The sequence below is a fragment of the Gastrolobium bilobum genome, unplaced genomic scaffold (assembly GCF_033153095.1).
Source record: "Gastrolobium bilobum isolate Gb01-03AN ecotype WA unplaced genomic scaffold, APGP_CSIRO_Gbil_v1 utg34828, whole genome shotgun sequence".
Taxonomy (NCBI): domain Eukaryota; kingdom Viridiplantae; phylum Streptophyta; class Magnoliopsida; order Fabales; family Fabaceae; genus Gastrolobium; species Gastrolobium bilobum.
This window is the reverse complement of record NW_026897946.1, coordinates 1-23,285: the sequence shown is the minus strand read 5'-3', so window position 1 is coordinate 23,285 and position 23,285 is coordinate 1. Positions and strand designations below refer to the sequence as shown.

General features: G+C 37.2%; 2 protein-coding genes, 1 non-coding gene and 1 pseudogene across 3 annotated transcripts; 3 read left to right on the top strand and 1 right to left on the bottom strand.

Annotated features, from left to right (window-relative positions):
• Positions 1 to 4,477: 4,477 nt before the first annotated feature.
• On the top strand, positions 4,478 to 5,659 carry LOC133311640 (uncharacterized). The gene is made up of 2 exons (XM_061512713.1): positions 4,478 to 4,783; positions 5,006 to 5,659. The coding sequence occupies exons 1-2, from the start codon at positions 4,478 to 4,480 to the stop codon at positions 5,657 to 5,659; spliced, it is 960 nt and encodes a 319-aa protein (XP_061368697.1).
• On the bottom strand, positions 4,662 to 4,767 carry LOC133311641 (small nucleolar RNA R71). The gene has a single exon (XR_009751572.1). It is a non-coding gene; the product is annotated as a small nucleolar RNA R71 (small nucleolar RNA).
• Positions 5,660 to 5,847: 188 nt separating the features above from the next.
• Positions 5,848 to 8,553, top strand: LOC133311639 (uncharacterized). The gene is made up of 4 exons (XM_061512712.1): positions 5,848 to 6,414; positions 6,543 to 7,227; positions 7,598 to 8,057; positions 8,166 to 8,553. The coding sequence occupies exons 1-4, from the start codon at positions 5,848 to 5,850 to the stop codon at positions 8,551 to 8,553; spliced, it is 2,100 nt and encodes a 699-aa protein (XP_061368696.1).
• A 6,803-nt stretch (positions 8,554 to 15,356) lies between these two features.
• Positions 15,357 to 20,687, top strand: LOC133311636 (endoglucanase 3-like; annotated as a pseudogene).
• Positions 20,688 to 23,285: the final 2,598 nt, after the last annotated feature.

Genomic DNA, 23,285 nt, shown 5'->3' with positions numbered 1-23,285 from the left:
TCCCGTTTCCCAGAAGAAAAGAAAGCTGGGGCCAGAAAGGAAACAAGTTCTACAAGAACACGTCAAGGAGCTTCTGGATGCCGGGTTCATTCGGGAGATACAGTATACGACATGGCTTGCAAATGTGGTGATGGTGAAAAACCGAATGGGAAATGGAGAATCGGTATTGATTACACAGACTTAAATAAGGTTTACCCAAAGGATTCTTATCCTATGCCTAACATAGACCAGCTGGTAGATAACGCGACTGGGTTTCGCATGCTATCCTTCATGGATGCCTATTCGGGATACAACCAGATCCCAATGTACCCAGCGGATCAAGAAAAGACCGCCTTTATTACTGAAAAGGCCAATTATTGCTACAATGTGATGCCATTTGGGCTTAAAAATTCAGGGGCAACCTATCAAAGGATGATGAATAAAGCCTTTGAAGATCAACTGGGCAAGAATGTAGAGGTATACATTGACGATATGATTGTAAAGTCGTTTGATTTGACGAAGCATGTCCAGGATCTCGAGCAGACATTTCAAAAGCTAGGGAAGTACCGCATCCGTCTCAACCCAGTAAAATGTGCGTTTAGGGTACCAGCTGGAAAATTTTTGGGTTTCATGCTAACCCACAGAGGAATTGAGGCGAACTCGGATAAATGCATGGCAGTGCTTGTCATGAAAGCACCCCAAAGCAAAAAAGGAGGTCCAACAGTTAACCGGACGATTAGCTGTGCTAACCCAGTTTCTTCCAAAATCGGCTGAAAATGCCCTCCCATTCTTTAAACTTTTAAAGAAAGAAGCAACTGAAGGATGGAACCCGGCATGTGAAACCGTGTTTGAGAAGATAAAGAAATGTTTATCAACTCCACTGATCCTCTCAAAGCCAAACCCATGAGATGTTCTGATTTTGTAATTGGCAGTAGGGGAGGAAGCAATAAGCGCTGTACTGATCAAGGAAACTAACGAAGGCCAGGAGCCAATTTACTTTGTCAGTAGAGCCTTACAAGGTGCAGAGGTCAGGTATCAAAAGCTAGAAAAGGTGGCTTTTGCTTTGCTGGTCACAACTAGAAGGTTGCAGCCGTACTTCCAAGGCCATCAAATAATCGTCAGGACTAACTAGCTTATTCGGCAGAAGTTGCACAAGCCGGACCTGGCAGGAAGAATGACTAACTGGGCAATAGAGCTCAGTGAATATGACATAACATATGAAAGCCGGAAAGCAATCAAAGCACAAGCCTTAGCAGACTTCATAATGGAATTGACGCCACTGAACTCAGAACATGAGGAAGCCAGCGATGCATGGAAGGTCTACGTAGATGGATCTTCCAATAATAAAGGAAGTGGGTCTGGAATCAAAATAGAAATCTCGGAAGGAATAACAATTGAACATTCAAACCTGGGATTTCCAACCTCAAAAAATCAAGCTGAATACGAAGCTCTGATAGCCGGTTTGATGCAGGCTAAAGAACACGGAGTTAGGAAAGTGCAAGTCTTCAGTGACTCACTGCTGGTGACTTCACAGATAGAAGGAAAGTACCAAGCTAAAGGTCCCTTGCTGATGAAATACCTGAGCCGAGTCCGAGAACTCATGGCCGACTTTGATGAGGTGCGGGTTACTCATATCACGCGAGGGGAGAATATCCGAGCTGACATCTTGTCACAGTTAGCCAGTACCAAAAATCCGGGTAACCACAGAACTGTGGTTCAGCAAAGCATAGCGATGCCGAGCTGCGTGATGGTGATAACATCTGCAAATGACTGGAGGAAACCTCTGGTAGATTACCTGGACAAAGGAATACTGCCAGAGGACCAGATAGAAGCTAGGAAGCTGGTCCGAGATGCGACGCAATATACAATCGTGAATGACCAGCTGTTCAGAAAGGGTTTGCACAGCCCCATGCTAAAATGCTTGAACTCGGAGGGAGCGGAGTATGTGCTCGCCGAGATCCATGAGGGAATAAACAGCCACCATATGGGAGGCAAAGCCTTGGCCAGAAAAGCACTCAGAGCAGGATATTACTGGCCAACAATGGGGGCAGACTCCAAAGAACACGTCAAAAAATACGATAGCTACCAGAAGCATGTCAGGCTAATTCTTTCACCACCTGAAGAGTTGGGGTGCATCTCGGCTCCATGGCCCTTCTTCAAATGAGGAATGGATTTGCTAGGACCTTTCAAGGCTGCTGAAGGTCAACTTAAGTGGATGATCGTGGCGGTGGATTACTTCACAAAGTAGATAGAAGCAGAACTAGTCACTACAATCACCTCGGCACGAGTGCAGAGATTCTTTGAACGAAATATCGTTTCGAGATTCGGAATACCAGCTGAGGTGATCACTGATAATGGAAGACAGTTTGCTGATAAGTGATTTCAGGAGCTAATGAAAAACCTACACGTCACACATCGTTTCGCATCTGTGGAACACCCACAATTGAATGGGCAAGTTGAAGCGGCCAACAAAGTGATCGTGGAAGGTCTCAAAAAATGAATGTTTGATGCAGAAGAAAGCTGGGTTCAACAACTATACTTTGTCCTGTGGGGTTACAGAACCAGCACCCAAACTGCAACTGGGGAAACCCCTTACAGGTTGACGTATGGATGTGAAGCCATGATTCCGATAGAGATTGGAGAACCCTCTTGGAGAAGACTGAATAGTCTCGAACAAGGTGAATGATGTGCCTTCAGCACATGGGTAAATTCAAGCCAAAAAGAGAAAGATTATGGGTTAATTCTCAGTAAAAAGGCAACGTTTAGTGTTGCTTTGCTTAAATTCCAATTTCAGAATTGTACAATTGATTTTATGCTTAACTTGTAGGAAAAGCAAACAAATCTAGAGCAAAATGAGGATTTGCCAAAGTAAAGACCCACACTCACAGCGTGGATGTCACGCTGGTAGCGTGGGAATCCAGAGGCAACCACGCCCACAGCGTGGATTCCACGCTGATAGCGTGAAAATTTCCTTCTTCCCACGCCCACAGCGTGGATATCAAGCTGACAGCGTGGGAATCCAGAGGCATCCACGCCCACAGCGTGGATCTGACGCTGAGAGCGTTAGCGTGCGAGACTGCAATTCTATTTTGTCTAAAAGGATGAACTTGGAAGACGTAAAAGAGTATTATAAAAAGGAGGCTCAGCATAGAATTAGGTATCGGGATCGAAGGATACCGTCGTGCTGAATGAGAAGAGCTTCGGAGAAGAATTATTGATCATCTTCATTCTTTCATCTCTCATTCTTTTTCATCCCATTGAATATTGAATATTGATTTATTAGCCATGAATATGGTTGGCTAAGTTTTTCTTTATTGTAGTTAGGGTCACAAACCTTATGTGAACCATTCTTACGAAGGATTGTTTTATTTTCTCCCGTTTATATAAATTTCTTTATCATTACTCTGTGCGTAATTCCTATTTTCTTTATTAGAATTGATCACTCTAATAGTTGATAATAGTGTGAGGGTTAGAATCCTATATAGGAATATTGGGGTTCTCATCTTGAAAGGGGGTAAGATAACGATTAGTATGCATGCTAGGAATAGATGTATGTTAATTGCGGATGTTTTAATTATCGTATTCATTGCTTAATTCTCATGAGGGGTTACTAAGAGATTAGGATTCCAACTGAGATTAAAGGGTTAAATTACCAAGGGATTGGAATTTAACTAATTATTTTAGATGATATTTATCTGAGTTTTTATATAAATAAGTGTTTTTAAATCAATCCAAAGTAATAAGCGGGGATCATATGGTGAGTGTTTCCTAGCTACAATACTCTTCTCATATTTACAAATCTCTTTTCATTGTTGTTACAATCTCATTCTTCATCACAGAAAAATCATAAAAACAAGTCTTTATTTTTAGTCCTCATATTCACACCAATTGACAATATTTGTCAAAACCGTTTAAACTCATCCATTCTTTAAAGGAATATTAATTAATATAAGATCACAATCCCTGTGGAGACGAACATTATTTATCACTTTATTACTTGTGCGATCGGTATACTTTCCGGGAAGCATCAAGTTTTTGGCACCGTTGCCGGGGTTTGGCGTTTCTTATATCAATTGATTTTGATTTTAAGATTGCATATTCATTTTTATTTTTGAATTTTTTGTGATATTTGGAGCAAGTGCTACTAATCTCTTTTCTAAGTTGTATGCGAGGTAAAGAGCCCGAGTTTCCACTTGATTTGGAGATCACAAAAACAGAGAAGAAAAACAGAAAATTCGCTCGGAAGAAGATTGCATTCAACGAGTTAGATATTCTGATAGAAGAAGATAAAATGGCAAATAACAATGATGCTAACAATCCACTTATGGACACTATTCTGACTCCATTATTCAAGAGACCCAATGCGAGCATTGTCCATCCTGAAGTGGGCAACAATCATTGGGAGCTCAAGTCCGATAATATTCGACTGGTGGAGAGAGCATAGTTTGGTGGAGAGGATGATGAAGACCCTCATAGATTCATAAACAGATTCCTGATGATGTGTGATTCTACAAAACATCCTCAAGTGTCTAATGATGCAGTTCGGCTGAGACTATTTCCTTTTGCTCTTAAAGGAAAGGCTCTTAGTTGGTTGGAAAGGCAGCCTGCAGCAAGCATCTCTACCTGGGATGATTTATCACAGAAGTTCTTTGTTCAGTTCTTCTCGATGGAAAAGTATAACCAGATGGTGAATGATATCACCAATTTCACTCAATCAGAGGGTGAATCAATGTGTGAAGCATGGAACCGGTTCAAAGACTTGATGAGAAGGTGTCCTCAGTATAACTTGACTGCTGGTAGTCAGGTTAGAATCTTTTTCAATGGTTGCAAACCTGAGATTCGAATGGTGCTAAATGGTGCAGCAGGGGGCACTATTAAAACTCTAAGAGCAAATGAGACTCTTGAGTTGATTGAGAGGATGGCTGCCAACGAAAACCAAGCGTTGTCATCCAAGCCTAAAAGAGGTATTCTTAAACTGGAAGGCAATGATGTGGTGATGGCTGAAACCAGTTTGTTATCTCAGTAGGTAGCAAACTTGACATCAAGGCTTGATAAGATGCAATTTTCTAGTGTTCAAGCTCAAGCTGCAGCAGTTGTCTGTGAATATTGTAAAGAAGATCATGAATCCAATGAATGTCCTACTCTGCTAGCCTATGATCCTCCTCAGCAGGTACATGTAAATGGTATGTGGTATGATCAGAGACCCTCACCACAAAATGTTCCAAGAACTCAGAATCTTCCTTCTGGGAACAATAACTTCCAAAGGAGGGTGCAAGGTAATGGTCTTGACTTCAAGTCCAATAACTATTTGCAGCCACCGCCAGTTCAACCGAAGGAACCTTCTGAGTTAGAGAAGCTAGTGGGACAAATGGCCCAACATTCCAATGCTTTTATGGAAGAGACTCGGGCAAACACTAGAAACACACAAGCCTCTATCAGAAATTTGGAGAACCAGATTGGCCAGATGGCTAAACAGATGGCCGAAAGAACTCCAGACACTTTCCCTAGCAATACAGTCACTAATCCGAAGGATGACTGTATGGCTATAACTACAAGAAGTGGCAAGGTGGTGGCAGCTTCAACAAAGCCAACCACAAATGCGGACGCTACTGGAAAGGGTAAGGAGGTAGAGGAAGAAGTGGTTATTCCTTCTGATGTTGAGACACATGTTCACAAATAACTGTTGCTGAGAAAAAGAAATTCGAGCTGAAGCCAGAATATGTGAGAGCTATGGCACCTTACCCAGAAAGGTTTAAAAAAGACGCTCAGAAACAGCAGTATGCAAGATTCTTGGATATCTTCAAGAAGCTGCATATAAATATTCCTTTTGCTGAAGCCTTGGCTGGCATGCCAAATTATGCAAAATTCATGAAGGACTTGTTGTCAAGGAAACATAAGCTACAGGAGTGCCAAACAGTAACACTCACTGAAGAGTGTAGTGCCATTATACAAAAGAAGTTCCCACCTAAACTCTGTGATCTGGGAAGCTTCAATATTCAAATTGCTATCGGTAACACTGATGTTGGCAGAGCACTATGTGATCTTGGGGCAAGTATTAATCTGATGTCGTTATCTGTTTGCAAATCTCTGGGAATTACTGAGTTAAAACCCACTATGGTTTCTCTACAACTTGCTGATAGATCTTTGAGGAGACCAAATGGTATTATTGAAGATGTGCTTGTCAAGGTGGATAAGTTCATCTTCCCAGCTAATTTTGTGGTATTAGATATGGAAGAGGGTACTGAAATGGCCCTATTATTAGGAAGAACTTTCTTGGCGACTGCTCGAGCCATGATTGATGTTGAGAATGGCAGGTTAGAGTTAAGAATGAATGATGAGACCATCACCATCAATGTTTTTAACTCTATGAAACAATCTTCTGATAAAGGCGATTGTTTTCGTCTTGATATTCTAGAGCAAGTAGTGGAAGAAGAGGTATTTTCTAGTCAACAATCTGAGGAAGAACTTCAAGCACATGAAATGGTTCCTTACAAGGAAGAAAAAATGAGTTGTTTGAAGTCCTTGAAAAGAAAGATTCTGACAAGTAAGATGGTGCACCAAAGGTAGAGTTGAAGGAGCTTCCAGAAACTCTCAAATATATCTTCTTGGGTGAAGAGGAGACTTACCCTATTATCATTAATAAGGGATTGTCTTCTGAGCAAGAGACAAGACTGGTTGAAGTGCTTAGAGAGCATAAGACTGCCATAGGGTGGTCAATTTCTGATTTAAAGGGTATTAATCCCTCATTCTGTACACATAAAATCCTCATGGAAGATGAGGTTCGGCCAGTGAGACAGCCTCAAAGGAGACTTAATCCAACAATGAAGGAAGTTGTAAGGAAAGAAGTTGTGAAACTTTTTGATGCTGGCATGATTTATCCAATTTCGGATACTGCTTGGGTGACCCCAGTGCAGACTGTTCCGAAAAAGGGAGGTATCACAGTAGTTCACAATGAGAAAAATGAGCTGATTCCAACTAGAACCATTACTGGTTGGAGAATGTGTGTGGACTACCGAAGACTAAATACAGCTACAAGGAAGGACCACTTTCCACTTCCTTTTGTTGATCAAATGTTGGAAAGATTGGCAGGTCATAACTATTACTGCTTCTTGGACGGATATTCTGATACAACCAAATTCCAGTGGCACCGGAGGACCAAGAGAAAACAGCTTTCACCTGCCCTTTTGGAGTTTTTGCTTATAGACGAATGCCATTCGGTCTATGTAATGCACCTGCTACATTTCAGAGGTACATGCTCTCCATCTTTTCTGACATGGTGGAGAAAAACCTGAAGGTATTTATGGACGACTTTTCTGTTTTTGGCTCTTGCTTTGATTTATGTTTGCTAAATTTAATTCATGTGTTAAAAAGATGCCAAGAAACAAATCTTGTACTAAACTGGGAAAAATGTCATTTTATGGTACAAGAGGGAATTGTTTTAGGACATAAGATATCTGAAAAAGGGATTGAGGTAGATGAAGCTAAATTGATGTTAATTGAGAAATTACCTCCCCTGATAATGTGACTAGTATTAGAAGTTTTTTAGGACATGCTGGGTTTTACATGAGATTTATAAAAGATTTTTCTAAAATAGCTAAACCTTTAAGCCAACTTTTAGAAAAAGATTCTGAATTTCGATTTGATGATGCATGTCTTAAAGCTTTTAATCTGTTAAAAGAAAAGCTCACCACAGCTCCTGTTTTAGTAGCTCCTGATTGGAGTTTACCCTTTGAGCTTATGTGTGATGCTAGTGCCTATGCTATAGGTGCAGTCCTTGGACAACGGAGGAATAAATTGTTACATGTTATATACTACTCTAGCAAAATTTTAAATGAGGCACAAGTAAATTATGCCACCACTGAGAAGGAAATGCTAGCAGTAGTATATGCATTAGACAAATTTAGATCTTATATGTTGGGGTCCAAGGTTATTGTGTTTACTGACCACTCTGCTATCAAGTATTTAATGAATAAGCAGGATGCAAAGCCTCGGTTGCTCAGATGGATACTCTTATTTCAAGAGTTTGACATGGAGATCCGGGATAAAGCTGGAGTGGAGAACAAGGTGGCATATCACTTGTCACAGATTCAGGAAAAATAACTACAAGATGGTCCTGAGAAGGAAATAAATGACCATTTTCCTGATGAAAGAGTAATGGTGATATTCGTACCTCCTTGAAATTGCAGATATTGCCAATTACAAGGTGATAAAGAGTTGCCTCCCAATCTTACAAGGCAACAACAGAAGAAGTTCCTCAGAGATGCAAGGAGGTTTCATTGGGATGATCCTTACTTGTATTTCCAGTGTGCTGATGGAATTATAAGACGGTGTGTGCCCGAATTTGAAGTTCATGAGATCCTGTGGCACTGCCATGCATCTGACTACGGAGGACACTTTGGAGGCAATAGAACTGCTCAAAAAGTTCTACATAGTGGTTACTACTGGCCTACGTTATTCAAGGACGCAAGGAATTTTGTTGAAAGATATGACAGATGCCAAAAAGTGGGAAATATTTCCCGCAAAGATGAAATGCCTCTGAATAATATATTAGAGGTAGAGCTCTTTGATGTGTAGGGGATAGATTTCATGGGGCCATTTCCTTCATCATATTCCAATCAATACATCCTTGTTGTTGTTGACTATGTCTCTAAGTGGGTTGAGGTTGTTGCTCTTCCCAGTAATGATGCTAAGGTGGTTGTCAATTTCTTGAGAAAGAACATTTTCACAAGGTTTGGTGTACCAAGGGAAATAATCAGTGATGGAGGGACTCACTTTTGCAACAAACAGTTTGATAACTTACTGGTTAAGTATGGTGTTAAACATAAGGTTGCTACACCTTACCATCCTCAAACCAGCGGACAAGTGGAGGTCTCTAACAGAGAGTTAAAGAGGATTCTTGAGAAGACCGTTGGAAATTCTTTGAAGGATTGGTTCAAGCGGCTAGATGATGCTTTGTGGGCTTATAGGACTGCTTTCAAAACTCCTATTGGCACGTCACCTTATCAGATAGTATTTGAAAAATCTTGCCATCTACCTGTGGAGCTGGAACATAAAGCTTTCTGGGCTATCAAATTCCTAAATTTTGATTCAACAAAAGCTTTGGAGAAAAGACAGGCTCAATTGAGTGAGCTTGATGAGTTCAGAAATTCTGCGTATGAGAGTGCCAGAATCTACAAAGATAAAACAAAGAAGTGGCATGACAGGAAGATTCAGCACAAGGAATTTGTGCCCGGACAACAGATATTACTGTACAACTCTCGACTGAGATTGTTTCCAGGTAAACTCAAATCTCGTTGGTCTGGTCCTTTTATTGTGAAAAACGTATTCCCATATGGTACGATTGAAATCTCCCCTCTCGATGCTGAAAGACCATTCAAGGTCAATGGGAGTAGATTAAAATTCTATCATGGAGAACATGTGAATAGGGACACAATTTTCGTCCCTTTGGCTTCACATGAATCTTAAACGGTTCCAGTCAGGCTCGTGACGTTAAACAAGCGCTCGTTGGGAGGCAACCTAGCAAGAAAGGTTAGTATAGTCATTTTAATTTTGTTTTAGGTTAGAGAGTAATAAGCTGTGCACTTAAAATTAACGCTGCTGGCGTCATATCCACGCTCTTAGCATGAGACATGTGGAAGAGAGCCACGCTGTCAGCGTGAATTTTACGCTATCAGCGTGATGAAACAGAAGCTACCACGCTCTTAGCGTGGGATTCACGCTTCGAGCGTGGGATTCACGCTTCGAGCGTGAGAAAGGTAACAAAAGCTACCACGCCCACAGCGTGGATAGCACGCTCTCAGCGTCACCATTCAGGAGGTACCACGCTCATAGCGTGAAATCCACGCTATAAGCGTCATCAGGAAACTCAGATTTTAAAACCCGAAAATTAATTGAGCCTGATTAGTTTACGTCTGAAAATGAAGAGACATTTCCATATTTTTTTCTATAATTTGTTTTAATTAATTAATTCAATAAAATTTTCTATTAATTTATTTCTCTTTCTCCCCCACTATATAAGGGTAGTTATTGTGGCACAATTGAACCCCGTATGAAAATAAATGGACACTTCCATGTTTTTTGTTCTATAATTTGATTTAATTAATTTTGCCAACAAAATTCCAATCGTAATAGCTGTCATTTAAGATAAGCCGCCCATAGTGTGTTATCCAAGTTGGGCATTTCAAATCTACACGTTGCAACTTGAGGGGGTGTATTAGAGGAACAAACACTATTTTTGTTATTAACTGGTTAAATGTGAATAGAAATCTGGTTCATAGGGTCTAAAGAAGTCACGCGACATTTTTGTCCTTATTATTGTTATTAATCGGTCAAGTGTGAAAAGGAATATGGTTCATGGGGTCTAAAGTAGACACGTGACATTTTTATCCTCTAGTGGCTTCTATCTTCTAGTTATAGGCTTCTATCTTCTAATTAGATTTTAATTTTAATTCCCATTAAGGGTATATACTATTATTTTTATTCCCAACTTGGGACGAAAAACTTGTGCTATGGCTAACTCATTTAGTTTCTGTTTCTCAATTAAATTCTGTTTGAAATATAGTTTTCGTTTGAAATATAGTTTCCGTTTTCATTTAGTTTACTATTTTTGTCCTCATTATTATTGTTATTAACCGGTTAAGTGTGAAAAGGAATCTGGTTCATGGGGTCTAAAGCAGACACGTGACATTTTTCTCCTCTAGTTTCTATTTCTCATTTAGTTTCCGTTTCTCAATTAATTTTCGTTTGAAATATCGTTTCCGTTTTGATTTAGTTTACGATTTTCATTTAGTTTACAATTTTTGTCCTCATTATTATCGTTATTAACGAGTTAAGTGTGAAAAAGAATCTGATACATGAAGTTTAAAGCATACACGTGACATTTTTGTCCTCTAATGGCTTCTCTCTTCTAATTATATATAAATGATACAACCTTACAAATTAAACAATATATGACATGATTTGAAAAAAGAAAATAAATTGACTTATGTCCAAAGTGGTTGGGCCGGGTTGTATAATGAAAAAGAAAATATTAAAATAAAAGGCCGGGGTAATTATCTCATAAGGGGCTCAAACTTGACCTCACGTTGGAACCGATTTTTCTGAAATGACTCATGCTTTGCAAAGAGTCGCAATATTTTTTGGGCTGTTGTGATTATTTTTAATTTTTAATTATTTTATTTTTTTAGGATTATTTGGTTTTTGGTTGCCAATTTAAGGGTGTTGTGGATTGTAATTTATTTAATTATTTTTGGTTAAATAAAATTATATTGAGAGTTGTGACTTTTTCGAATCCTACTTCATTCCTATCTAGCCAGTAGCCACTTTCGGTCATGTTTCAGCATTAACGATCATTAATTCATATGAGAAATTATGAAATTCTGTAATATAACCTCATGTGATATAATAGTATCCATTTTTCAATATAGCCTCTTCCACTACACTAATATTTAAAGTAAAAAGAAAAAAAAAAGCAAGAGATCACATATATGATTATGCTAATTAATCCCTTTTATTTTTTTAACTACAATTCTGCACTGTTTGCTTAGCAAATCTGAGTCCCATTTTTGGTATGACGTCATTCACGCCTCTTCTTTTCAAGTCAATTTTGACCAAACGAGAATAACAATAAAGCAAGAGAAGAATAGTGGGAACTTTGCATTTTTGGTTTAGGGGATTCACTACAAGAGAAACGCCGCTTAGGTACATTCGTTTAGCCTCATTCAAAGAAAACATCGCAAAATTTGGAAATATTCTCAAATCTGCTACACAGTCAAGGGGATGTGGCAAAATCATTCGCAGGATCCCCTCACTTTTTTCTCGCTCGATCGTGTGTATCGTAGGGTTGATAGAGAAAAATTAAGATGCAGAAATATAACTCACAATGTTTTAAGAGGGAATACAAATTTCATAAACTGACTCAAACTTAATATAAACCAGAAACTAAAACTGAAAAACATAACATTAAGAGACACATTACTCCCAAATAAACTCTAACTTAATGACTCATTATACTACCCAAAACTGACCCATTATGATACCGTTAAGACTCATCAAACAACTTTAGTGCAGCACATGGTTGTTACATCAAACTTAAAAGACCATTGAATTTTCTAACGGACAAAAAACAAAGAGACTCTAACATTCCCTCCCTTAAACTGATGTTCTTGAAAAATTCAGTTTACTCCAAATCCTTTGACTTTCTCCATGGAACATATGCCAAGTAATCCCCTGAGCTTTTGAAACGCAACATATTTGAGAGGCTTCATAAACAAATCAGCAACTTGATCCTCACTTCTACAAAAAATAAGATCAATTATACCAGCCTTTGTAAGATCCCTTAAGAAATGATACTTCACATCTATATGCTTGCTTCTCCCATGTAAAATTGGATTCTTTGACAATTTAATTGCAGAATTATTGTCACAATAAATTAAAGTTTCTCCTTCTTGCTTGAAGTGAAGTTCTTCAAGAATTCTCCTTAGCCAAATGGCTTGGCATGCACAAGCTGTAGCAGCAACAAATTCAGCTTCTGTATTTGACAAAGTGACAATTGGTTGCTTCTTCGATGCCCAAGAAATAGCACCTGTACCAATCATAAATACCAATCATAAAAACATAACCTGATGTGCTCTTCCTGTCATCTTGATCTCCTGCATAATCACATTCAGTAAATCCCACTAAATCAGATTTTACACCCTTCTTGTAAAATATCCCGAAAGTTCTTGTTCCTTGCAAGTAGCGAAGGATTCTCTTGGCAGCCAACAAATGTATTTCTGTAGGATTTTCCATATACCTGCTAATTAAACTCACAGAATACATTATGTCTGGTCTTGTTGCAGTGAGATACATCAAACTTCCCACAATTTGTTTGTAGAAGGTGCTGTCAACCTTCTTTCCTCCATGATCTTTATGTAACTTCAAGCCACATTCAACTGGAGTGTGCACAGGATTACAATCCTTCATCTGAAACCTGTCTAGAATATCTTCCACATATTTATTTTGAGAAATAAAAATTCCATCACTTGATTGTGCTACACTTATGCCAAGAAAGTAATGCATCATACCAAGATCAGTCATTTCAAACTCATTCATCATAGACTTTTTAAATTCTTCAAACATAACATCACAATTTCCAATATAAGCAAACAATAAGCATTTTTCCTTCATCACCAATCTTAACAAAGAGTGTATGTTCATAAGGACACTTTATAAAACCAGCCTTAAGAAAATAAGACTCAATGCGACTATACCAAGCTCGAGGGGCTTGTTTTAGTCCATAAAGTGCCTTTTTCAATTTGTAAACTTTATGCTCATTTCCAACTTTCTCATAACCAGGGGGTTGTTCAATAAATATTTGTTCCTCTAAGTACCCATGCAAGAATGCCGATTTGACATCTAGCTGGTATATAGGCCAAGAATTTTATGCAGCCAATGCAACCACCAACCTGATTGTATCATGTCTCGCAACAGGAGAAAAAACTTTTGTATAATCAATCCCATATTGTTGCTTGTACCCCTTGACAACCAAGCGTGCTTTGTGCTTGTCAATTTCACCATTTTCCTTTAACTTTGTTTTAAACACCCACTTCACACCAATGATTTTGTGTCCATTTGGAAGATCAGTTAACTCCCAAGTATCATTCCTCTCAATTGCATCAATTTCAGCATCCATTGCTTTTCGCCATTTTTCTTCTTTGACAACACTCTCAAAAGTCACGGGATCACATTCTGAAAACAAAGCAAAGTGAGTAATTGGATCTTCAATTCCAGTTACCTCATAATCTTCCATCCAAGCAGGCCTTCTTCTAACACGACGAAGAGATTGAGTTTCTTCTTCGTTAACTCCAACTACTGTTGGTGAGGATTGACTAGCTGAAGAAGTTGCAATGGACGAATTTTCAGGTATACTAGATGCTGAAATTTTCTCTTGTTCAGAATCAATATCACAAAGAACTTCGGTAGGCTGCTGCATATTCCAATCCCAAGTGTTTTCTTCATCAAAAACAACATCCCTGCTAACCACAATTTTTTCGTCAGTGGATTAAATAATTTATATGCTTTAGATGTATCACTTACACCTAGAAAGACACATTTTTCAGCCTTGTCATCAAGTTTTTTTCTTTTCTGTTCCGGGACATGAGCATATGCAATGCATCTAAAAATTCTAAAGTGATCCACATTTGGTTTTCTCCCACTCCAAGCCCCTTCTGGCGTCATATTTCGAACTGCAAAGGTTGGACTTCTGTTCAAGACATGAATGCACCAGTTTACTGCTTCTGGCCAAAACGTCTTTGGAACTCTTCCTCTTGCCAACAAGCTTCTAACCATGTTGAGGATGGTTCTATTCTTCCTCTCTGATACACCATTTTGTTGTGGTGTATACGCAGTTGTAAGCTCTTTTCGGATGCCATGTTCTTCACAAAAAACTTCAAATTCTTTTGAGCAATATTCACCACCACGATCTGTGCGAAGTGTCTGAGTCATCCTTCCTGTCTCATTCTCCACACGAGCTTTGAAATTTTTAAATGTAGAGAAAGCTTCTGACTTTTCCTATAAAAAATAAACCCACGTTTTTCTAGAAAAATCATCAATGAAGGTAATTAAATATTTTTACCTCCATTAGAAATTGGATTTATTGGACCACAAATGTCTGAATGCACCAATTGCAAAATTCCCTTTGCTCTCCATGAGTTCCCTTTTGCAAATTCAGAACGATGTTGTTTGCTAACAACACATTCTTCACATACTAAGGAATGAGGAATTGTGATTTGAGGGAGGCCTGTCATCATATTTTTTTGTTGGAGCGTCTTCAACCCACCAAAGCTCAAATGGCCATAGCGAAAATGCCACAACCATGAAGGATCTTTCATTTCAGCCATTAAACTAGATTGGATTCCTTCAATCTTTAATGGAAACAATCTGTTTGAACTCATCTGAATAACAGCAATAGCACCTCTAACAGAATCATATATTTCACAAACACCATTTTTAATAGTGATCACATAACCCTTTTCTTGTAATTGGCCAGCACTCAATAAATTACTTTTCAGATCAGGAACATACAATACATTAGATATTGTTTCCACAAAACCATTCTTGGTTTTTATTTTAATGTCACATTTTCCCATTACTTTCACAGTAGAATGATCACCAAAACTCACAGTAGATTGAAAATTTTCATTCAGATGAGAGAAAGAAGACTTACTACCACTCATGTGGTTGCTACAGCCAGTATCCACATACCAAACATCTGGCTCAATTTTCTTTTCATCTTTAGCAACCATCAATAAGGTTTCACCTTTCTCCTTTTCTGCAAAGTTTGAACTTTCTCCTTTATCTTTGCTATTTGGCAGCTTAGTATAACATTCAGATTGATAATGACCAAATTTATGACACCTGAAACATTCTACCTTGGATTTATCAGGGGCTCCTCCTCTGCCTCTGCCTTGAAATTGATCATTATTGGCTCTGAAATTAGTGGACCTTCCTCTGCCTCTGCCTCTGTCTCTACCTCTGCCTCTACCCCTTCCTTGAAAATTGTTGGAACGAGTATCGGTAGAAGCCTTTAATGCTTGCTCATCTGTGTCTTCCTGTTTGAACTTCTGTTCATGCACCACCAATGAGCTCTGCAATTCATCAAGTGACAAATCATCTATATCTTTAGATTCTTCTATAGCACAAACAACAAAGTTAAATTTTGCTGTTAATGATCGAAGAATTTTTTCTATGACAGTTATTTCTTCTATCCTGCCTCCATGAATTCGCATTTTATTGACAATGGTCATCACGCGAGAGAAATAATCTGCAATTGATTCTCCCGACTTCATTCGAAGTGTTTCGAATTCCGAGCGTAAAGCTTGAAGCTGCTGCCTCTTTGCTCTTGCAGAGCCTTGATACTTCTTTTTCATGGAGTCCCAAATATCCTTGGAAGTTTCTTTGGAAAGAATGGTTTCCAAGATAGAACGGTCAATGGCCTGGAAGAGATAATTCTTCGCCTTCAAATCCTTCAACTTTACTGCTTCATGAGCTGCTCGTTGTGCTGCTGTCAACTGAGCTCCTTCTGCTAGTGCTGGTTCAACAACACCATTGGTAACTACATCCCAAACTACCACACTCATGACAGCAGTAGCAAAGTGAGGAAAGAAATGTGGCCAAATAAATGCCACGCCAAGATTAGCCACATTTGGCAAAAGTGTGGTAGTTTGGTTTAGCCACATTTTTTGTTAAATTTAGCCACGTTTTTCAATGTGGCTAAACAATCTTTTTTTTTGTAGTGATTGAGTCAATTGATACAAACTATTTTCCCAAACAGATATTTGAGGTTTCATTTTAGCCATTTGAGGAAACTTGTGTGTCACATGGAACATAATGAGAGGATTAGGTCATGTGTGCTTTGAAATTTTGATAATAATGATATAATTGTCTATTGATCTTTGTGTGTGTATTTTTTTTAAAAAAATAATGTTAAACGATATTGGGGATTGGTGTTTCACAATTTTGTGCATCTATACCTCTAATAAATCATGTGACCAAAACTTTAAAGTTGATTTTCATTGTTTGACCTATGAAAAAGGAAGAAATTAACACAAAAAAGAAAATAATAATCAGACTCCTAAAGATTTTTAAATATAAAATTTTTTATTCAATTTTCTGTGAAAAATGTCTCGTCATAATTAATTACCAAATCATAGAAACCAGGGACAAAATTGGTGGCAACATGTGTTGGCATGAGCTTATCACAATTTATTATGTTTAGATACCAATCAAATCTCATATATTATATTTTTCATGTAATTTTGGTGCAGAGTTTGTGCAAAATTCATTCAACATCATTAGAGAAATCTTAATATAGTACTTTTTTCTTATTATTTCCTTTATTATAATCGTATGAGTTATGACTCATTTATTTCTATATGTGTTTTTTTTTTTTTGAATATATTGCCATTATTAATTTTCATGCAAGGACATTTGAATATTATCAAAATCAAGAAATGGCTTAATTTAAGCAATGTGATTGATTTTCCTTTTTCTGAATGCAAAAGAGCAGCATATAAACCATTGTTTCATCCAATAAGTCATAAAAAAATTTCAAAACAAAACACTTTGGTGCTTCTCCAATTTGAGAACCTTTGAGGATGGGAACTTACTTTTCCTTCTTGTTCATGCTCACATTCTTGTTGGTGGCCAATGTCCAATGCAACCCAAACTACAGAGAAGCTTTGGCTAAATCCTTATTGTTTTTTCAAGGCCAGAGATGGAAGGCTCCCTTCGGACCAACAAATCAAATGGATATCCAATTCAGGTCTTTCTGATGGTAGCTCAGCCAATGTAAGAAATTTCATGTTCCTTTTTTTTTTCTTTTATAAATTTATTTTTTTGTTTGTTCTGCTTGATCCTTTAAACACAATATAATTGTCATCTTTAGGGAGAGAGCTTGATGTTGAGATTCATGTGGAAATAAAAAATAAAAAATGACGAAGCATTTCATTACTTTGCGTTTGATGCTAGTTTTGTGTCTTTAACTTTTTTTTCTCTCGAAATTTCTCAAATTTATCGCTTTATTACCTTGTATAATCTTAAATTAAAAATTTCATAGAGTAAATTTTGATATACATATGTAGTTTATAAATAACTGTTTACCAATGTATTAAAAAAAATTATCAAAAAAGGCTCATTCAAATGGTTCATATTTTATTCTGCTTAGTCCCACCATAATGTGGATATTCTTGCCTCAAACAAGATTGTTTTTCGTGGAGGATATATGTGATTTGTCCACACAAAAAAAGTTTTAATGGTCATGATATTAATAGTAATCATTGTATTCATCTTTTACTTTTTTTTTGAAACTCTGAAGTGGTTCAAATTATTTTTATTTTTTACATATTAAATAATTAAAAATAAAATGATCAAATGTTTATTATTTATTAAATTAAAATTTTGTATTCATATAATTATTATTTATCAAATAAACATAAAATATATAAACATTCTAACAAAAATTTTACTTGAAATTTAAATACAAAATCGGTTGAACTTTTCCAACCAATAGAACAACACAAATATATTTATAATTTAAAAGACATTGAAGTAATGTTATTTGAAATGTTTTCTTTCTTATACAATCATTCCTTCCCTACTTTCAGTATTGTGCTGTACGATGCATGCTATTGTTTCATCTTTCATTTTCTCTTAAAGCTTGAAATGCATTAGTCTATTTTAGTTTTATAAGCTTTCAATCTTTTCCTAATTATTTAAATAATACAGTAAATCAAGAATGTGATAAAGCATCGAAGAAAATCTATTTTAATTATGAGATTAGTCTTTGTCTTTTTAAAAGAGTAGGAATTATGTCATTTCAAGTGAGAGAAAGAAATATATAATAAAAATAATGGGAGAGAAAGTGAAATGTTTTTTTTTATTTAATTTTTAAATAAAAAATACTAATTTTAACTAAAATAACCATCCTTAAAAGGACAAATATTTTTTTTCTTTAATTATTTAGGTTGAAGATGAACAAAAAATAATCTTTTCTCAATTGTTTGTACTATTTGAGATTTGTATGATTAATATCGCAATTTACCTAATTTCAAATCACAATCAATAACTAATAATTTGCTTCATCATTAACTTTCAATGCATAAACTTTGTTATGACTTAATTTTCATCAATTGTAAATTTGTAATAGTAAAGTCATTTTGCATTGACTTGATAATTTTCTCTCAGTGTATCATCCAGGTCTATAGGCTATCATTGTCAGTCTTGCACTAACCATACATATCACAAATACTATAGTGATTAAAAGTAAAGATAATAATGACGTACATAATAGAGTGATATAGTACAAGAGTATTCTCTTAGTTTTTAAACTTACAATATATATATATATATATATAAATAATATAACACAATAAATGCATTTTAAAAAATCTACATTAAAAAAGTGGCTTACAAATCCAAAACTTTTGTTTGGCAGGTGGATTTAAGTGGAGGATACTATGATGCAGGAGACAATGCGAAATTCAATTTTCCAATGGCATACACCACAACAATGTTATCATGGAGCACAATTGAATATGGCAAGAGAATGGGACCCCAAATCAAAGAAGCAAGAGCTGCAATTCGTTGGGCCACAGATTACCTCCTAAAGTGTGCTACATCCACTCCTGGTAAGCTTTATGTTGGAGTTGGAGACCCAAATGTGGACCACAAATGTTGGCAAAGGCCAGAGGACATGGACACTGGCAGAACTGTGTATTCGGTATCTCCAAATAACCCTGGTTCAGATGTTGCTGCTGAAACTGCTGCTGCTCTTGCTTCTGCATCTATTGTTTTTAGACATGTTGACCCAACATACTCTAGTTTGTTGGTGAAGACTGCCCGAGAAGTTTATGAATTTGCTTTGCAGTATCAAGGTTCTTACAGTGATTCATTAGGATCTGCAGTTTGCCCATTTTACTGCTCATATTCTGGTTTTAAGGTAAAGCCATTTTGTTGTTTGTTGCTACTGTTTACCAACTTTTTTGTGCTACTATTAATGTGTTATTTTAATATGCTTTATGTATTTTCAGAATGAGCTATTGTGGGGAGTTGCATGGCTTTTCAGAGCAACAAATGTTGTTTCCTACTATAATTTGGTCAAGTCCATGGGATCTAATGATCAACCAGAGTCTTCAGCTGGGACAACAAATTTGCTGGTGCATATGTTCTTCTCTCAAGGGTAAGTTGTTCATGTGCCAGCAATGAAAAAATGTGAAGATTAAGCCTGAAGTTTGTTTTAACTTACTGGGTTTCTATTATTCCTTTTAATTGTTACTGCAGAGAGCATTGCTAAACAGTGACAACAACTTTGGTCAATTCAAGCAAGAAGCTGAGAATTTCATTTGCAAGATAGTGCCCAACTCTGGCTCTTCAAGTACACAATATACACCAGGTAAAGGGAACATCATGAATTTGAGTTTCAAAGATATATACCTCATGATTATTAATATCCAAAATCTACCTAAAACTTAGTGAATCACACGTTCAAAAGTACAATTCTGGATTCTCATGTACTTTTGTTCTACCTTTGAACTTTGAAGTATTCTTATTAAGGAATATTTTACAAATAATTCCAAGAATGGGGAATGATGGCATGGAACTGTTAAATATGACAAATTTTTTCATATTCAGTCAAATATACTTTGAAGGGCTCCGAAAGTATTAAGAAGGACACTATTTTATGCATTACTTCTATTTATGTGCAGGGGGGCTCATGTTCAAGCTTCCTGACAACAACCTTCAGTATGTGACATCTATAACATTCTTACTTACAACCTATTCCAAGTATATGTCAGCTACAAAGCAGACATTTAACTGTGGCAATGTCCTTGTCACTCCAAATACCTTAAGGAGCATTGCAAAAAGACAGGTAACTCTCGTTATTTCAACATTTGTACATTCAATATTCTCTTCTCTTCTGCATATTCATTTGTTAACAAAATTTATTTGTAAAATTTCAGGTAGACTACATATTAGGAGAAAACCCATTAAGACTGTCCTACATGGTAGGTTATGGTCCCAACTTTCCCAAGAAAATTCACCACAGAGGATCTTCCTTGCCTTCAATAGCAACTCATCCACAAACCATAGGTTGTGACGAAGGTTTCCAACCATTTTATTATTCAATGAATCCTAATCCCAACATATTGGTTGGAGCCATTATAACACCTCACGATTTTAAATCAAGTAATTAAAATATTAAGTGAGCAATCAAGTGATGGATTAGTGAAAATCCTAAAGATTTGGCCAAAATACAAAGAAAGGGCAAAACGGTAATTAGCCAACACGCAACCCTAGGAAGATAAAAATTGAGTAGAAGGTCTCATATGGTAAAAATAACCCTGGAAATGGGTTCAGAACGAAAAATTGAGTGGATGGGCAAGTTTCAGAAAAATCAGTGAATAGTGTTTTCGCGGGTAAAAATATCGCGTTACGATTGCACCGTAAAACGTGCCAGTTGAATTTTGAGCTCTAGGTTTCAAATATGAGTTAAAAATGGTCTAATGAGTTAGGAAATATGATTTCTTATAATATTCGATGAAATTAAGACAGTTTGGGGAAGCGTGCCAATGGCGCGCGTAATAGCTTAAAACAGTGTTTTCTCCGAACGAATGGAGGACTCTTAATTCATCTGATCAAGCCTAATTAAAGGGGAATAGTTAATGTTAAAAATTTGAGTTTCTAAATAGGTTGTGAATTTACGGACGTTTAGTGGAATCGGAGGAAAATTCGGATTAGTTTTAAATCGCGTGAGGTGGCGGTGGGACCCACCACACTTAAGTGACTTAAGCCACATGTGCTTGGCACTATTCATGCATCACTTTCCTCCCTTCTTCTTCATGAAACCCGCAGCCCCCTCCCCCAAAAACCCCATTTGCATTCAAATTTTCTTTTCACCATAACTTGATCATTTCTTAACCAAATCAAGTGATTTTTGTGTTGAAATTTGTTGGAAACAACCTTCTAAACACATTGGTACCACTCTTGAGCCTTGAAACCGTGTATTTGGGGAGATATTGGCCATTTACAGCCACGAAATTTTGGAGAAAAAATGGTTGTCCATGGAGCTTTTTGATCTTCCATTGCTTGGAGGAGTCTTGGGTTAGCTTCTAGCCTTTGTTGTGAGTATGTTTCCATCCCATTTACATGGTTTAATTGTGATTGAATTTTTGGAAACCTAAAGCTTGATTTGATGATGTGTTGTGTTAGAGAGCTCAATTTGAAAATGTGTATTAGATGATAATGTGTTAGAATGATGTATTAGAGCTAGAAATGCGATGAAATTTATTGGTGAAAATTGATGAATTTAACTTAGAAAAATTTGATGATCATGATTTTGGACTTGTGAATTTTGGTGTTGAGACTTGTTTGATGAATTGTGGCATGATGGTATGATGATATAATAGGTTGTATGAAGGTTGGAATGATTAAAGTTGTATGGAAATTCCTTGGAATGCCATAGGTTAAAATTCGATTCTTTGAGGAAAGATTGAGGAATTGATGTTGAAAAATGAATTGGATAATGATTTGTGTAGTTATATGGTGCTTAGATGGGTTGTGTTGTGCTTGGAGAGTGTTTGAATCAATGGAGAAAAATGAATTGTGTTAGAGACCTAAATGAGCCCAGAATGAAATATTTCGCAAAACGATGCGTAAATGTCGAAAAACGGAAAAACGACGATTGAACTAGCCTCTAAACAACCTAAGGGAGTGTTATAAAATGAGAAAGAAAATTTAGGAAAATAAATCTCAAATTTACACCTACATGGCCGAACCTCCAAGGGGAAAAGGGGTGATTTGGCGATTTTCGCGTTTTGATGTAATTCGACGCGAAAATGACGAACCGGCACTTGAACCGGCCTATTGACAACCTAATGAGACGTAACAAAATGAGAAAGAAAATTTAGAAAAATAAATCTCACATTTACACTACAATGGCCGAACCATCAAGGGAGGATGGGGAGGATTTTTGTGTTTTTGCGTTTTGATACTATTTGACGAGTACTGATGGATGTACGTTATTGTATAGGTTGCCGTACGTCGACCTGAATCCCGAATCTTGAATCAGTGAATTGCCCTTGGTCCGGGACCAAGTGGATTGAGGTAAGAAATTGGTTCATTACATGTGTAATTATAAATTAACGTGTATGGGTTGAACTGAGAGTGATTGGGAATGTCCTCTGTGTAGGCATTCCGCTGTGTACCGAGTTGAGGGATAAGCTGCTGCGGAGCTTGTGGAAACGCAAATTAAGGTAACCTCTTGGTACTGGGGCTTGTTCCCCTTTTCTGTTCCACCTTGCCAGTTGATGGCAACGGTAGGAAGTGTGTATGAATAGTATAGAACACATGAGCATGCATGCATTATTGCTATGGGTACTTATGTACCGAGTCTCTGGCCAGTAGACAGTTTTATTCGCCTTCGGGCATTTTCGGACTTCCGCTGGATAGGTCTCCAGGAGGGAGTTCCAGTTGACTGCGGTCATGGTGTGTGGGGTTACCATCCCGTATCGTCGTATTTTGTTTTCTTTATATTCCCCCTTCTCTAAATCCCATGCTATATCCCGTTTTCAAAGTGGTTGTTGTATTCTATTGATATGCATCGAAGTGAACCATTGGGTGGAGTTTTCTCCAGAACCTCTTGGTTACTGAGATATATTCGTATATCTCACCCCGTCTCGGGGCATTTATTTCAGGAGGTAGCAGTGGAGCAGGAGCCTCGGGCAAGAGGCCCGCAGAGTGAGCGGTGGAGCGCTTCTTATTTTGCATTT

What these genes read in the sequence shown, in the direction of transcription:
- LOC133311640 (XM_061512713.1), top strand. Translation starts at nt 4,478, where the DNA reads ATGTGTGATTCTACAAAACATCCTCAAGTGTCTAATGATGCAGTTCGG. An exon ending in ACTTGACTGCTGGTAGTCAG is followed by an intron (nt 4,784 to 5,005) that starts GTTAGAATCTTT and finishes TTATCTCAGTAG; the next exon opens with GTAGCAAACTTGACATCAAG.
- LOC133311639 (XM_061512712.1), top strand. Translation starts at nt 5,848, where the DNA reads ATGAAGGACTTGTTGTCAAGGAAACATAAGCTACAGGAGTGCCAAACA. An exon ending in AGCAAGTAGTGGAAGAAGAG is followed by an intron (nt 6,415 to 6,542) that starts GTATTTTCTAGT and finishes GGTGCACCAAAG; the next exon opens with GTAGAGTTGAAGGAGCTTCC. An exon ending in AACAAGGTGGCATATCACTT is followed by an intron (nt 8,058 to 8,165) that starts GTCACAGATTCA and finishes TTGAAATTGCAG; the next exon opens with ATATTGCCAATTACAAGGTG.